Source organism: Strix uralensis, chromosome 3 (genome assembly GCF_047716275.1).
Source record: "Strix uralensis isolate ZFMK-TIS-50842 chromosome 3, bStrUra1, whole genome shotgun sequence".
Classification (NCBI taxonomy): Eukaryota; Metazoa; Chordata; class Aves; order Strigiformes; family Strigidae; genus Strix; species Strix uralensis.
This window is the reverse complement of record NC_133974.1, coordinates 38835092-38852516: the sequence shown is the minus strand read 5'-3', so window position 1 is coordinate 38852516 and position 17425 is coordinate 38835092. Positions and strand designations below refer to the sequence as shown.

Below are 17425 nucleotides of genomic sequence, written 5' to 3'. Positions count from 1 at the left end.
GTGCAAAGAAACCTGTTAGCTAGCTCTGGTACTTATAGTTAATCTACATCAGTTCTGGCTTCAAGTTCAGACACTTTTTTGTGTTCCTATTTAAGATTGCAAAGGTGTGTGAAAAAACTTGTCATTGTCAGAGAAGTATCTTACTAATGAATATTTTTGTTTGGTTTGTTTGTTTGGGTTTTTTTTATATGCACCCATCATATAAGTTTTTTGTGGTTGCTTATGTTGTTCAGATTATTCTGCACTGTATGTGGCCCAGTGCAGGTACCATATGGAGACAGTAATTGGATCGTGAGCAGTATAGTTGTGTCAGCTGTCGTAATAAACCTTGCCTCTTTAAGATGTTCAGGCATAGCACTACACTATCGTATGACAGGGTTGCTTCCAGCTTTAGAGGTAGCTCTGCTACTTGTTCCTGGATATTTGTATGCTGATCCACTCTGTGGTGCAGACATAAGTGCACACAGAACAGGGTTATGTTGTGTATGAGATTCTTTGTGTTAGAATTCTTGATTCTTGATGCAGCAGAGCAGCAATGGCCTGAATTTTTTTTTTTTAATATATTTTCAGAGACCTTATATTACAGCTTCAGCCTTGTCTGTTGTTTCACGTAAATGCTTGCCTTCATGCTTACATGCCTTTACAGTATTTTTTATGACAAGGTTGTTTGGTATCTTTCAATGGCTGAAATAATCTGTAGTTTATGCCAGTGTGATAATATTTCTAGTGTCTTGAATTGTAATGTGATCAAATAAATGTTCTTTCTTTGGAATCAAAGGCAGTACCACTGCAGAGTCTTAACTACATTAAATAGTTTTCTCTGTAGAATATGCCTTCATTTTTTTTGTGTATCAAATCCTGGATGTTTTCTGGTGTTTGTGGTGAGCTAACAAGTATGTGTGGTACATCTCTTATCTGTCTAATTATTTTGAAGATGAATTATCTAACTACCTAAACAATCTTTTAGAATTTAAAGGTTCTTCAAAGTAGTGTAGCAAAGTGTCCTTTAAATGCACGTGTGGAATGGCAAATAATGTTTTTGGGATGTGTTGTATTTTCTAGGTTATCTGCTGGATCCTAATGGAGAAAAATGTGTAACTGCACCTCGCCAAGTTTCTGCTCTACACCATAAAGATATCTCTGTGTCCTTGGTCTCTGCAAGTGATGGCGCTACAGTATGCGTTACTGAAAGAGGAGATATTTATTTACTTGCAGACTATCAGTGCAAAAAGATGGCTTCAAAGTATGTGCTATTTTTCTAATTTGTCATGAAGAACAATAGGTGAAGATTTCACTGTAGTCTTATACTTGCAAGCTATTTTCAAGATTTTTGTGCCTTAAGTAGAGATAATACAGTGCTCCCCTGAGTTTTCTTCATTTGCAATTCTTTCATATGAACTGAGGCTATCTTGTTTGTTTATTTATTTTTGTTATTAGGTGAGGCTAAGGTGCCACTCACTGTTTACCAAAGGTACTTAAAAAAAATATACTAGGAGGAAATATTTTGTGCCACAGGTGTAAAAATATTGAAATTGGTATTTTTTTTTGTTCTTCTGTTATCCTGAATTTGTATAAATGCATCTTGATAGAGGTGTTGAAGATCTGTTTGAAGATGCTGTTCTATTTCGTTATGTTGTTATGATTTTGAATTAGTAAGTTGGGGTCTGAATTTCATGATTAATGTGTGGATATGTTATGTTATAAAGGGTAATTTAAGTTGCAGTGGGGACCTTGTGACATTATCTGGTCCGTGTGCTAAAACCTGGATGTAAAAACCTGTTGAAGAAACTGGGCCTATCACTCATAAATTTAGGAAATGATTTGATCCCGTTCTCTCTTAGTTTGCAATAACAGTTTAGAAGAGATAATTAGCATTTTTGCCCAGTTAACTCCCAGTTAGCTAAATTCTAACAGTATTTATTGACATATTGTAGCTTAGTCATTATTTTATACTTCATTTTCTACATGGTTGTAAGTTAAGGTGCTGCCACTTGCAGAAACCTAATACTATGTACTGTGCTCTTATACTAAGAAACCGAAAACAGATAACATGCATGGTTTTGATCAGGTAGAGAAACAAAACCCACCAAAAACCTGAGAAATGTCCTACTGATATAGCATAGGTCTTTTAATAGAAACAGATAAATGAAGTTTATACAACTAAAATTTTCGTAGTGCTGATGATCAAAGCTAAATCATATACTGGTTTTTACTTTATGGAATTTTGTGAAGAACCTGTAGATATGATGTGACTTACTTAAAAGCAAAGCAAAAATTACAATCTACCAATAGTATTTTATTAGCAGTTATGTTGGTAATACCAGTGGGGAGAAACTAAAGTAAAGTAAAAAAGTAAACTTTTCAGTGTTGCTACCACAACTATGTTTTTTTAACTCCTTCTCTAAATGAAACAGGTAACTGTCATAGAAGCAACATAAGTACACAATAAAGAAATACTAATTTAACCTTTTGTGTTCTTCCAGACAGCTAAACCTTAAAAAAGTTCTTGTTAATGGGGGATATTTGGAATACAAGGTAGATACCCAGCATCTTAAAGAAAATGGGGGTCAGAAGATTTGCATTCTAGCGCTGGACGAAGCTGGAAGAGTAAGTTGTGTTCCTAGAAATCATAACTATATAGCAAGCTGCATACTGATTAATCAAACTTTAAACATGACAGGACAGAATCATGCATAGAAAATACCCAATTAATTTCTGTAAAGCTGCTAGTAATTTTTTTTTTTAAAGGGCTATGGAAAGACTACCAAAGTAATATATGGGAGTTTAGTTTTAAATCTGAGAACGTCTAATGGCTTTCAGTGAAGGTGTAAATGCCTTTGTTTTTATGCACATAAGTGGATATATAGTGTACATGGTCTGGTTTTTTTTGTTTTTTTTTTTTTCCATCTGCCCTCTCATCCCACGTATCCAGTCACCTTTACACTCTCCAGAAATAGTCTCAGAAATAGTCTCTGTACTTGAAGTTTTAGAGCCTTTGCTCAAAAGCAGCTGTTCTGTAGAGGAGATGTCCCTTTTATTGTTGAAAAGTTGCAGCTAAACCTGGTGAATGGTTTAGTATTTATAGTTAAGTGTAGACACACTGTTGTCCTAGAACTGGAATACTGTGGTGGATTTATTGTTTTCTTCCCTCATTCTTTCATAGAGTAACAGTTTATAGGACCGTTCAAAACCCCAGCCTTTTCTGGATCTGCTTACTGTGAGATCTGAACCTTCAGTGCCATCTAGTGGTGTTTACAAAAAGGTCTTGTTACAGAAATGCTGCCTTAAAGAATGTTAAAAACTGAGCTTGTATATCAAAATAGGGAGCAGTGTGGGTATTTCATTTTCTTTCCTTGCCTTTGACTGAATAATATTTTTGAATGATCTTATCTGTTTGTTAGGTCATTAGTTGTCTCAGAGTTTATAAACTCCCAGTTCAGTATTTGTTCACGTGAGGTTTAGCCTCTGACATCTGTAGTGTTGATAGTGCCCTTTCAACATCTTTGGGACATTGCTTTAGCAGTAGGAAACTGCTTTGTCTTCCTGCATCGGTGCAACTATGTCAGCCTACAATTCATATCTTCCCATGCTGAATACTGACTGGCAAATGCTGCGATCTGTAGTGCTTTTAGGTATTATAAATTACTGAGTAAGGAGGGAGGTGGGATCTTAATACTTTTGCTTCCTGAATCTGTGCTTCCTGATCTGGCTTGATTGTACTCTCTTTAAGAGAGTACTGTTTAGCCTAGAAAAGAGAAGGCTCAAGGGGGATCTTACCAGTGTATATACATGAAGGGAAGATATAAAGATGGAGCCAGGCTCTTTTCAGTGGTGCCCAGGGACAGAACCAGAGGCAGTGGGCACAAACTGAAATGGGAGGCTCTGAGTATCAGGAACTGTAAGCGTGATTGAGCATTGGCACAGGTTGCCCATGGAAGTTGTGGAGTCTCCATCCTTGGAGATACTTAAAAGCTGTCTGGACACAGTCCTGGGCAATTGGCTCTGGGTGGCCCTGCTTGAGCGGGGGGCTGGACTAGATAACCTCCACAGGTCCCTTCCAGCCTCAACCATTCTGTGATTCTGTAGTGCTCAAGCGAGGGGAAAGGTAATAGGTTACTCATACTATTTTGCCCCCTCATGTAGGTGTTAATAGACCTGTGCAGGCCCTTCAATGGGGGAAGATGAAAGCCTGACTTTAATGCCACTAATGCCGCATCTGGGCTTTACCTTGTGTGGGATTGTTGCTTCCTGCTCTCTTCTTTCAGACACCTACAATATACATTGTTGGGGTCCTGCTGTGCATTGAGTTCTTCCTGTTTCTGTTGAATGTTTTGAATTTTGTGTTTGGTCATGATCTCCATTCCAAAACCTTGGCTGGTACAGAGAAAGTTGAGATTTTTGACAAACAATTAACAGGAAATGGATTAAACTTTTTGGTGTGCTAAACCAGTTTTTTTTTTGGTGTCCAAACCAATTGGACATATTTGTAAATTAAGAACTAGATTAAACTTGTTTCTTGACTTGACAACACCTTTGGCTGTTGTTGTTGTTGAAGTGTCAGTAACAACTGTTCTATAGATGACTGATGTGAAGATGTTTGAATATTCAGAGAAGCTTTTCAAATGCCCTTCATAGGCAAATGGATCTTGATATCATGATAGATTTTCCCCGTTTTACTTGGGGGTTCTTTGTAAGAGATGCTCATAACACTTCAAGATACAGTTTTGAAGAATGTCTTTGTTCTTTTATATGCAACTTCGAGGTGGCATGTTCTTGCTTGTGTTTGAAAAAAGCAATGTGTAATATGTAACTGCTTTTAAATGATACAAAGATATTTCCCCTTTCTCTGAAAAAATGATATTATAGGTGTTTTGCTGGAAGTCATCTAACAACTCCATGAAGCAGTGTCGTTGGGTATATGGCCGGCAAGTCTTCATGTCCGATGTTGCTTTAAATGGGAACGAAATAATGTTTGTCACACAGGATGGTGAAGCCTTTACAGGGAAGTGGCTGGAAGAAGGGAGAAAAATCTCAGAAAAGAAAGGTTAGCTGTGATTTCTTAATGTTTTTAAGCACTTCAAATCAATATAAAAGTTTAATTGAACCTTTACAGTGTCTAACAATATTATGTGGTGAGTTGTGGCTGACGGTTGGTAGCATTGACCACTACTGTTCTCTTTCCTCAGTAATATTAAGATTTACTTACTTTGCAGCCTTCAGTTAACCTTCAGGGGGAGAATTCCAGGAAGAAAAGTACTTCTGAAGTAGCACAAGGGTCCAGTGTAATGATCTTGTCACACATATTGGATGACCAGTCCTAAGAGACTGGCATTGAACAAGAGAAGGAGCATGTACTTGCTTGCACTGCTAAGTCTGTGTACCCTTATCATGTTTCCCAGACTCTTATCTGGGAAGAGATAATTTCAGGGTGCAGAGAAATTTCCACCTTATTAACTTGGCTCATATTGCTGAGAGTAGGTCCTCATAGATTGTTTTTCTGCGAGGAAGATACCTGTCTACTACAGGACAAAGTTTTAATTGAAACTGTCAACTCTGTTTATGTAGGGATCTTAAAACTATGGATAAAAATGGATTTACATCCAACCTGGGATGTATTTGAACTTATAGCTTTATGTTGCAGTTCTACCTCCTTTGATACTGAGATTCCATATTTAGTTTTATCAGTCCATTTTTTCATTCTTTCACAGCAGAGATCTTTCCTCTGTTGCTCAGAGTTGCATACTAGTTTTACTCTGTTGCTACTTTCTTTTATTCTACATGTCACATAGTTTCCTCATTACAGAGGCACCAAAGACATCTCCTTTTCACTCTGTCCTGGTATGTGTCTGTAAGCACTCTCTTATGCTCGTTGCTGTTCTTTTTGTCATTTTAGTATCTTCAAGGAAACTTCAGAATGCAGACCTGTTGGCTAGTTGAATGTCTAGTTCAGTTCACTGATTTGTAATGAATGAGAGCTGCTGCTTTTTTGAAAGGTTTTAATGAATGTGGCGAATGGCGTGCATGTTTTCAGTTATCCAGTTCTTAGAAAATAATCCAGCATTCAGAGAATATCACATTTTTTCAACAGTATTTTGTTAGTTTGGGTACAATTTAAACAGATATAATATGAAGTCTGAAGGCAATTGTATTATATCTGCTATAACTGATGAAAAGAAAGCGTTGTGTTGTACACTGATGCACAGCTCGTTTCGTTCCACAAGAAGTTGCATTGAATGTTAGATGGAGTGTTTTTCCTTTATATGAAGAAGTGGTAAAACACTTCCACAAGAAGTTCTGGATAAAAACTCTCCTATATTTAATGTAAAGTCTTATACTTAAAACATCTTCCTGCATTTCAGTTAAGCAAGCTGAAATCTTCAGCATAATTTAGCCTTATTCAGTGACTTCATCAACTGACTTACAGAAGTCATACATCTTGCCTTTTTGTTACAACAGTTGCATTTTAATTAGCAAGACCTTTCTGTAGTTTTTTTAATCTTTTTTTTTTTTAGCAGAGTTTGTATCGAACCTTCAGAATTCTTCATGTGATGTGTCTTGTGAACATGATACAAACAGTGTGTATGAAAGAATTCGACTTCAGAAGCTTACTTTTGTCCACCGAGCTGTTAGTATTGCCACTGATCCTAATGGTTGCAATTTTGCTGTTTTACAGTCAGATCCTAAAACAAGGTATATTTAAAATATCAACAGCTGTAATTTTTCTCTTTTTTTTTGTGTGTGATTGCAATGAAATCATTCTGCTTTTCAAAACCATTTTTTGGCTCATACAGAAGTCATGGTAAATATCGTTATCCATGCTGCTAGAGAATAGCACTTATTAGTAAACAACTGTATTAAAGTTACACAAAGACCTTAGCTTATATATTTGCATAATTAGTATAGATAGTGATGATGTTTTATCTAAAGTGTTGAAGGCAAGCATTTGTGATGTATTTCTTGGCACAGTCTGAGCTCTAAATACTGTAGAAATTCACCCCTTCATTAATCACCAATAATCAGCTTTTAAATAAAAGTGAAAAGTGGATCTTTATTTGTTTGGAAAAAATGTTTCAAGTAAAATGAGTAAATAGAATACTGAACCATGTTCCTTGTGCTTTCATAATAGTTCAGAATATATCTGATAAATAAGTAAATATTAGCTTTTTTTCATATTGCCTTGAATTGTAATATGAAATACAGCAAACATTTCCATTTTTTTGTTTTAAAAAATAAGATGCAGATAAAATAGTTCTGATAATACAAATTTACTGGCTACATTATAAAGACAAAATACTATATTTGATATTCTGAAGCTAGACATATCTTACATATGTGGTTTAATTGCCTAAATACCGTATTATTCATTCTTGCTATAAAAAATAGGTCAAAAATTACTGAGGAGTCCAGCAATGTAAGAAATAACCCAAACAAACCCAGTGGAAACAACCTCACCCTCTTCATTAAACATGCTATGTAAAATTTTATGGAACTTGTAAATAGTGGGGTTTTTGATGAATTTCATTTTGTTCTAGTCTCTATGAAATTCCAAGTGTGTCATTATCAAGTTTTGGAGAGGATTTTGGCAAACTGCTAGATGAAACAGATGAAATGGACAGCATCCATGATGTGACTTTTCAGATTGGCACTAGAACTTACCCCGTGCACAAATATATCTTGGCAGTACGCTCTGACTTCTTCAAGAAGCTCTTTGTTTCCAGTGACAACCAGCTAGACACTCCAGACATCTACCGTAAAGATGAAGATGCTGTTGGATGTGATATTTATGTAATAGAGAAAGTTCATCCAGATCTGTTTGCATACCTTCTGCAGTTCATGTACACTGATACTTGCGATCTTTTGACTCATGGTTATAAACCAAAAATCCTGCATAAAGGAAAATCAGAAGAATATCAAGATACTTTAATTTCTAACCTGAGCAAAATGAGTTTTGATGAAAATGTTAATGGAAAGTCTGCATTTGAGATTTATAGAAATAATCAAGTGCAAGTTATAAATGAAAAACAGAAGAGCAAATCTAAAAAAGGCAAAGTTGCTGGTGAAGAAGCTAACCTTATAAAAATGTTGCAAAGTGCTGCAAAGAAGTTTGGACTCAGCAATTTAAGTGGAAGGTAGGTGAAAGGAAGTGCATTTATATCCTGGCAAGCTCTTCGTGGAGTGTTTTTATGTAAGCTGGTCTAACTTTAGTTGTTATTGAAGTAGAAGGCTAGTTGGGGTTGGTACGTTTGCCTTTTTTTGTTTGTTATATTGTTCGTAATTATAAACATTTACAGCACCCACCGTGTCATCTCTTTAAATCTACATCAGTTTGTTCTGATGCTCTTCGCTAAGAGAAGACATGTATCACCTTTTCAAATAATGTCAGAAGCAGACTTTCAAAGTATGATTATGTACTTAAAGCATAATTTTTCAGTAGGCTTCTATATGATGGAAATGTGCTGTTGACCCTTATTGTGCCCTAGAACTTCTTGGACATTTGTATTTAAATCACTTGTCCTGTGTATCTTTTAAGGCATGATCTCTCTGAGACTTGACATCTAATGCAAATCATCTGACTTACCAGAATGACTGTTATAAAACATCAGTACTTGCTTTGTTACAGAGAGCTAGTCTAATTGAGTTTTGGATTGATGACTACAGACCACAGCATAGAAATTCTTCTAGTTTTTCCATAGACAGTGAACATATTTAGCATACAACACAAAGCGAAGCTAAATTCTTGTTTAACTGATGCATTTTCAATGTTACATGGTGAAACTAATGGAATTGAGACCAAATGTCTCTGTAGCACTGTATTACTCAGTTGTTTGGTTTTTTTCCTTGCATTTCCCTTTTCCTTTCAAAGGAGGGAATGAGCTTTTGCAGGGCAGTTTTCTTCACTGTATTTTTTGCAAACACTATAATTAATCAGCAAAGATGTGAAGCTGCTGCTAAAACTGAATTCCCAAGTAAAATTTCCATGTTAGGGCACTTTCTCTTTGAAAGTGTATTGCTTTGTAATCCACCAGCAGCACTCCTGTGTCTTTACTATCCCATTCAAAAGCCTCCTTGATGAATTAGGGTGCTAAAGAAGCCTGTGCTGAAGTATGCAGCTCTTCCAAACCACTATCTTTGCTCAGATAACTGACCAGTAGCAGTATATATAACTCCTAGATTTTTGACCCAGTGGTGTTGGACTTTGGCCTTAACTATAGCAGTATAGCTTTCATCTAAGATAATAAATAAGATAACTAAGATGTGGAAATAATGTCAGTTACATTTTACATCTGCAGCAAAGACTTTCAAGTAACAACTGGCCCTTTCTAGTTTTCTGTGATGAATGATTTTGATCCTTTTTCATATTCACAATATGAGCCCACTGAAGTGCATTACTTCGTGAAACTGTTCTTAATGGTTTGAACTCTATGCTAATTGTGTTACTTACTTCTAACGTTAATGATTTGCAGGTTGGATGGAGTCAGGTTAGAAAATGGAAAAATTAATGTTGTCAACAAGAAGAATGGGAACAAACCAAAGTTAAATCAGAAGAAATGGTAAACTTTTTATATCAAGCTTTCCCTACCCCCGCTGTCTTCCTTTTATGTCATCTCTTTATCTGTTGAGTGTAGGCTAAGGTTGATCAGTTGTATTTTAACTTCTGGTGTACACTTGTCTCTTTCACAGTAACTCATGTTTGGAAGTTCTCTGTAGATGCGGATAGACTAATCTATGAGTTAGTAATCTGGGATAGATTATGTATGGTATATTTTTGCTTCTTTTTGCTGTACATTAATGTGTTCTGCAGATTAACTGTGTCATAGAATAATAATGCCAGGAGAAATGTGGGTAATCCAGTCTAAAGCAGTTTGACTTTTGCAAATACACTTGCTGTGACAGTAAGACTACATGGATTGGAAATAAGCAAAAATATAATATTTTTTGTAATTAAGAAAATCTCTGGAATATCTTTCAATAGAAAAATTCCTTATGCTTTTATCAAAGTGATGTTTGTTTTTTTAATTCCATTGGGTGATTGGGTTATTTATACCCAAAGGCTTGAATAGTCTACTTACATAGTAAAAGCTACATTGCATAAAAGTAGCTTTTTCACAGAATTTGGATTAGTTTATTCTTAAAATGCATTGCCAAAGCTTATAGAAGCTACTAATAGAAAAGAAATTACTAATGACATAGACCATTTAAGATTGACTAAAATTAGCCATAATTAATTTATTTGGTCATAGCAGTTTTGAAACAGTAATTGACTGTGTTTTGAAGGAAATACTTCAGATGGAATTTTGAGAGTTCAAATTTGGATAAAAAAATTTCTCTCTTGAAACTATCATGCCTGTACTTCTGGGTTCATATTATATGATATTATTAAAGTTCATGTGTGTTTTATTTTGAAGGATAAATCCTAACTTGCCAAAGTAAGCATTTATTTGTAGAGTTTACAACTTGTAGCTCTTCGGAATAGTCACAGTTCTGATCCTATTAAATATCTTCTAGTTCGTACCTCTGCGATGTGACCCTGAAATCTTTAGATGGAAAGGAATTCCCGTGTCATAAATGTGTACTTTGTGCAAGACTTGGTATGTGTGTGTATTTTTATATATATATATATATGTATATATAAAATATAAGTAGTGTTGTCTTTTTTTTAACTGAAATTTTATTGCATTTTGAACTGAAATGCCTTTCTTTACAGATTATTTTCACAGCATGTTAAGCAGCTCATGGATTGAGGTAAGCTTGCCAATAAACATGTGTGGTGGTGTGTTTTGTTGCATCAAATAAGTGACAGCTTTCCAGTTTTTCCTAGAATAACATATCCTAAATACTGGGGAAGAGGAAAGGCTGGAGTCTTGGATCCTGTTTGCAAGAAACAAACAAAAAACCCCACGTTTTTGGCTACTCTGTATTTGTACTATTGAGATTGTGTATTAAATGAGAGTAATAAATGTAATAATGTATATCAAAGGAAACTAAAGTATTACTTTTGTTTTAGAGGTTTATCTTGAGTTAGTTCATGGATTTATAAAAGCTGCTGGACTGTTCCTGTGGGATGCTGCTTTGGATGAATTTTCATTTTCTTTCTATAAAAGATCTTACAATTTAAATAGTATGCAGTATGGAATAGCTTTTCATATGTACTGCATGAAAGATACAGCAGAACTGAGAGTCAATGTGTGGAATCTCTAGTTGACTTTTACTGTTAATGAAATAGAGTTTATCAGGGACTATTCCACTTAATCATCAGCTGCTGATTCAAAAGGTATAGATCTTTTATTTGTCTTGGTTCCTGTTTGCTAGCTGTGTATCAATGCCCTGGTTGTTCCTGGACATTGTAATTTCGCTAAATGCCTCTGTTTAAGTATCTAAATACTATTGATAATGCTTGTTGAAAGAGAGGAAAGGTGTAAATGGAGAAGCATTTTTCAGAGGCTGAAAGCTGAAGCAGTGTTCAAGAGTTTTCTCAACTTTAGAGCTTTTTAGCAATGTGTAAATCTAAGAACCTGGCAAAGTACTGGCAGTTTTCTTGTAGCTTAACAGAACTTCACCTGTCCTCTGTTACTGTACTGCTTTTCCTCAGTTGGCCCTGAGGAAACATATCTGAAATGGTGTGAGACAAGTGATTGATTTATGGGTTTTTTTTAAGTGTCGAATGTCCATTTGTATAATTGAGTTCTATATCAGTTATATGTAGTTCGTAAGTTATCTATTATTTTGTAAGTAAATCTAAATCGTACTAAATTCATAAGTATTTTGTGGGTCATGTGCTCTAGATGTTGTATAACAATCTTAATGTCTGTAATAATAGGTTTTTAACCCTCAGATGGGAAATATGTCAATACCAGTAGCATGTTCTAAAGCAAGAAAAATCTTCTAGTATAAAGCTTTGTTTCAGTACCACCTGAAATAAATCAAAGTTGTTAAGCAGTGATGTTGCATAAACTTGAATGATGACAATTACATGATTTAATGGCTAACGTTTGCTCATACAAAAGCTTTGTGTTAATAGTTAAGATGGTTCTTCAAATGGAGGGTTTGCTGAGGACCTTGTTTTCTGAGGGACGTAGTGGCTAATTTAATTTTATTCTTGCATGGGAACTTGTGATTTCACTGGATCTTTTACCTTGAAAGAAAAGCAGTTCAGTACTTGCATAGGGGATTCCTATTATTTCCACTTTTAGACAACTGTGGGCAAAATAATATAATCAAGGAGGATTGTTAGAGGAGATGCTCAAACTGATGAAACACTGAGCTGTTTCATGGATATTTATTCAGAAGTTTGAGCAGATTTTAATTGCTCTACTACAATCAATTCTTAATTGAAGAACTTGAACAGATTTTGTGCAGATGCTTAATTGTTTAACTTTGAAAATGTGACCGTCAGTCTGAGTCATTTGCTAAATATAATTGCTGTTTTAATTTTGTATTTTATTCCAAGTAGTCAGCTTCTTTTACTCATTTTGTTGTTTTTTTTAATCCTTTTGCGTTTTAGGCTTCCTGTTGTTCAGCTCTGGAAATGCCAATCCATTCTGACATACTACAGATAATTGTAGATTACCTGTACACAGATGAAGCTCTTGCAATAAAAGGTGCCATTGATAAATTTTCAACTCAGCTGTAGCTCCTGCAATTTTTATATTTTTAAGATAGAAATTCAATACTTAATATGTTTGTGTTGAAGTTTTATGCAGAAAATGTAAATTTTTGTGAGTCTTGCTTTAGGTTTTGAGGTGATAGCTGTACCCCGGGCCTTTTTGTACCTTTTCTTTAGTTTGCCAAGCTGCAGTTTTCCTTTTCCTTCCTTCTCTTGCTTAAAAAAAATGACTGTTTGTGCTGTGAAAATCCCATCAAAATTTGCAAAGCCATTACATTTGTCCTTTGGTAAGTCTCATTGAAGCTCTATGTGTTATAGTTGCTTTTGACTTGCCCAGAGTGTTTACGTGATGCTTTGTTTTTCAGATTCTCAAAATGTGGAATTCATATGTAATGTTCTTGTGGTAGCAGACCAACTTCTTATATCCAGACTCAAAGAAATCTGTGAAGTAGCCATTGCAGAAAGACGTGAGTTCTTCCACTTGTATTATAAAGGGTTAGAGAATAAAAAAATCCTTTCTTTAGAAAGGATTAGTGTTCTTGCCTGTTTCAGCACAGAATTATTTGTGTATATTCCTTTGCTCTGATGACCTTTTTCTGTTCATTGCCTATCTGTTAACAATTGCTTCTTTAGTCTGGATGATACTCTAGGTTAGCATAATCTTCCATTCCTTATGCGTTGTTGTCTTCATCTCAAGCTCTTTTATAGAAGAAAAAAAAGTTAAAAAAGCAAAAAGCAAAAAAAACCCCACCCCCAAACCACGGCAACAAATAACCCAAACTTTTATAAAACCTTCGTTTCATTGAATTCAAACTCTTGTCTTTACAACATGATAAAATGAATTCTGTTTCTATTTCTGTACTTGTATTAAGTTCTGCTAGTTCTTCTGTTGTTTGTTTGACACAATGTTGTTTCTGTATGGCTATGAAGATCTGTCTCTTCTCAAAAACACTTAGGTGTTGTTGCTTAGCTTGATAGAAGAAGCCGGCATACAATTCTTGCTTGGCATTTCTTAGTGACTTACATGTTTTTAATATCTCTTCCCACTAACCCTTCACCTCCCTTTTTTTCCTTTCTCCCTGCTAAAGGAACATTTGGATCTCTAAGAACTGTTTATGCTGCATATGAAACTTGCTATCTTTAACTTTCTTTTTCCCCTTTATTTTGGGCTGATGAGTTTCAATATATTGAAACTGATTGTAGGTAGGGCCCTTCTATTTTTGTGAAGCAACCATTGCGTTCAAGCTGCTACAAAGTTATGTGGAGCTTGTTGTAGTTTATGGGCATTTGAGCATTAGCATTTTTTCTAGGAATGGAAACGTATATTATATGTTTCAGTAACTAGATCACGCTGTGCAATAAGTCTTAAAAACTGCTGCGTGATATTGTAGCACATTATCCAATTTAGTTTGTTGTGTTTCTTCTTTGCAGTTACTTTAAAGAATGCTGCCGAGCTGTTGGAGTTCTCAGCCATGTATAATGCTGAACAGTTAAAACTGTCCTGCTTGCAGTTCATAGGACTCAATATGGCAGCTTTGCTTGAAGCAAGGTAAGGAGGAATGCAAATGTATTCATGTACTAGCTGTTAAATTCAGACATCCCAAAAAGTCAAAAGGCTTGGAAGAACTAATAGTAGTAGTTAAATGTTAAAATACAATTGAATGCGACTAGTTTAAAGGGAGACTCATTTTTGCCAGACAGGGAGAGAGAAACTAGTTAAATATCTGTACTTATTGTACCAGTTCTATAGTATGAAACCCTATGTCACAAAACCTCTTTTGACTTCAGTGGGCTTTGACATTAGGCCTAATCTTGTTCAGGTTTTTAAAATTGATTTTGAAGATGCATAAAAGTGCTGTGGTTTTTCTGTTGTTTGGTTTGTTGTTTTGTTTTTGGTTTTTTTTTAACGTGATAGTTGCTATGTAAAGTGAATTTATTTTAAGTAGGGTTGTTATAGCTGGTGCATTTTCCAACGAGGGTGGGCCTGCCTTCTGGTAGTCTCTTTGTTTTAACTGTCTGCAGTGAGGACTGAACAAATTAATTAATTACCCTTGCTTTCCACAGTGATTCAGCACAGATTCCACTTCTAAGAAGTGGAAGGTGTGCTCTGGCGTTCCTTTTCTTGGTGCTTTCGGACAGGGCTTCAAGTTGCTTCCAGAGTACATATCAACTTCTCAGAGCAAGCCTTATCAGCACTGACTGAACTTATTTTCTATCAAAGACTTAACCTCCCCCGCCAAACAAAAAAACCCAACCAACCCAAAACCCCATGTCTCTATTACTGGTTCACTCTGTCCATTCCTAGCCTTTTTGTCATGCTTGCTTTTACCTATAGAAGTTCTTGGAGATCTGAACCATTTCAGAATGCAGTACTGCATTGCTATGTCACACAAACTTTCTTGTATCAGATACAGGAATTTATTCATATTACCAGTTTTTCTCTCCACATCTTCATAAAGCATAAACATTTTAACCTTTGATTTTGGAGAGAAGAGTAGAAATCTAATAACATTGTCTTAAGTATTATTGTGAATTCAGATTTGTATAACGTTAAACCTGGAGAAGATGTGCAACATTCTTACTACAGTTAAGACTGTGTCTGCATTTTAGTGAAAGTCTGAAAATGTGGAAGTCTGACTACTGGGTAGCAAGACTTTTAATCTGAGACACCTGAGAGAGAACTTAGTCATGACAGCTTTGCACAAGGAGAGCTGCTCATGTGGGCAAGACAGTTCTGAGTAAAGGTTTGTTGCTGTAGTATTACTTTTTTGGCATAAATGTCAAGGGATGTTGTGGCTGAATTTTATAGAAGAATTTGCATAGACTTGGAGTATTAGATACATGTCAATAATATTTGAAAGTATGCCAAAATAAGTAAAGTAATGACCAGTTCGTGGTAACTTAACTATATAGGTCTGTATTGGCTGTGGCCTTAAGTAAGGGTAGGCTACCTGGAAGGGTTGTGGGTTTAATCCTGCCTTACAAGGGCATTGGCTAGTTTACATTTTGTGTTCATTTTCTTCCTTCTGACTCTGTGACCACCATGAATAGGTAATAATGGCTGTAGGTGAGATTCATCTAAAATATTAATTGGAATTTTTAATTAATCTGATTTTTCTTTTTTTTTTTTTAAGATGGTATGATAAATTTGTATTTATTTTTTTAGGACTCTGGATGTCTTAAGTGATGAAGTTGTAAAGGATCTTTCTGTTTATTACAGGAAAATGGTAAGTTGTACAACGTAAGTGTAAGCTGATTAGGTTTAAAATGAGAACAGATGAGTAATAAATACATTCCTTCAGGGTCTGTAGATGACAGGCTGAATATGGAACATCTGACTCAAAAGCTAAGGTTAGCTGCTGCTATTATCACTCTCCTGGATCTCATATTTCATTATTCACTAGCCACTGCTGCAATAGTATTGTGTCCTTTAATTAATTGTACACATTAAACTTATTAATGTTCTGTAATTAACAATTGTTGCATGATAAAGCATAAGCAAAACCTATGGAAAAGAGCATGTGTTACTTAGAAGCAAGGAGAAGAAAGCTATTTAGACTTCTCCAGTGTAACATTCAGGGTGATCATATAGGTCTTAAAAGCTGTAAGAAAAATAATGTTAAAGCTGAACTTTAATGCAAAGGGGAAAACCAAGGCACATTATAATCCACTATTCTTTAACTGTAAAAGATGAATGTTTGCAAAACCTTGAAGCATTTTTTTGTCACGAGCTACAGGTAGCTAAAACATGCATTGAGTCTGTCACTTTAAAATAATTCTCCTGTTTGTTTTGCTTAAAGGTGTAACTTAAGTTTATAAGCTGGTTAAAAAATTAATTACTTGATCTGTAGAAGTGTTGTAAAAGGACTAAAACTGTCATTTAAAAGAGATCATATATTTGCTAGCATACAACTTGAGAGAAACTTAGTATAACAGCTTTTACAACTACAGATTCCAGCTATGGTCAGGAGAGTAATTACTCCATATCCAGATGGACCTGACATAAGTTGTTTTGAGCCTGAAGATGGAGAGAACTTTGTCTTTTTAAGGGAAGAAATGAATACAGAACAAAATTCTCAGTAAGTATTTATTTTTCATCAACACTTTTAACTAGGTGAGCTGTATATGGTATTTTTCCCCCTTTGGATGGTGCTTGACTCCCTTTGGGTTCAGGATTGAAATATTAAGAAATAGGAGAAAAGGAGGTTTCAAAGACCCTTCTCAGTTTCCTTAAGTATTTTAAAATGTTACAGAACTGCAGTGGAGCACTTTTTTTGATTTATAAGTAGCATGTGAGTAAAGGTAGCAGAACAAGCATTCACAGTAATGTTTAGGAGTTGTGCATGTGGTGAGAGTATCTGTGTATGTGTGAGACAAACTGTGGGGTTCACCGAGCTTCACGGAATTAGGAGAAATCAAAAGAGAAAAAAACCCAGACTTTAATACAGATCTGTTTGGATAATCTACACTTCTTAATATTAACAGAACTGTTATGTGAAATATGAAGTATTGTAGCATGAGTTTTTAATCTGTCAGTTTAAAGTGGCTACTCACTGTCTGTAGAATAACAAAACTAGTGACCTGTGTTTAAGAAGTGGTAGAAAATATGATCCAAACAACTGTAGATCAGGTGGTTTGGCCTCAGTGTTTTTGTGGACTTCTGGTATTCTGTCTTTGAACATTTGTTCTGAAGACGTAGAAGTAAGAGCAATAGAATCAGTAAAGTCTTACCAGACTAATTTAATATATTAATATGCTGCTTTTCTCTGACGAGAAATAATAAAATTAAAACTGCTTTTCTTTGGTACAGTTTTTAAACTG

The 17425-nt window shown here is 35.2% G+C and overlaps 1 protein-coding gene across 13 annotated transcripts in view; it reads left to right on the top strand.

Annotated features, from left to right (window-relative positions):
* Window positions 1-17425, top strand: part of IBTK (inhibitor of Bruton tyrosine kinase) — a 60183-nt gene that overhangs the window by 18594 nt on the left and 24164 nt on the right. For 12 of the 13 annotated variants that reach the window (XR_012628056.1, XR_012628057.1, XR_012628055.1 and 9 more), the window contains 13 exons: window positions 1063-1243; window positions 2484-2607; window positions 4867-5044; window positions 6513-6690; window positions 7533-8129; window positions 9465-9551; window positions 10507-10589; window positions 10706-10743; window positions 12503-12599; window positions 12970-13071; window positions 14036-14153; window positions 15771-15831; window positions 16556-16683. Coding sequence is in view for 10 of the 13 variants with exons in the window: in XM_074861934.1 (XP_074718035.1) it covers window positions 1063-1243; window positions 2484-2607; window positions 4867-5044; window positions 6513-6690; window positions 7533-8129; window positions 9465-9551; window positions 10507-10589; window positions 10706-10743; window positions 12503-12599; window positions 12970-13071; window positions 14036-14153; window positions 15771-15831; window positions 16556-16683 (1972 nt within the window). In the remaining 3 variants the exon portion in view is untranslated. The remainder of the gene's footprint in view (window positions 1-1062; window positions 1244-2483; window positions 2608-4866; window positions 5045-6512; window positions 6691-7532; window positions 8130-9464; window positions 9552-10506; window positions 10590-10705; window positions 10744-12502; window positions 12600-12969; window positions 13072-14035; window positions 14154-15770; window positions 15832-16555; window positions 16684-17425) is intronic. The other variant, XM_074861930.1, reaches the window with a different exon arrangement.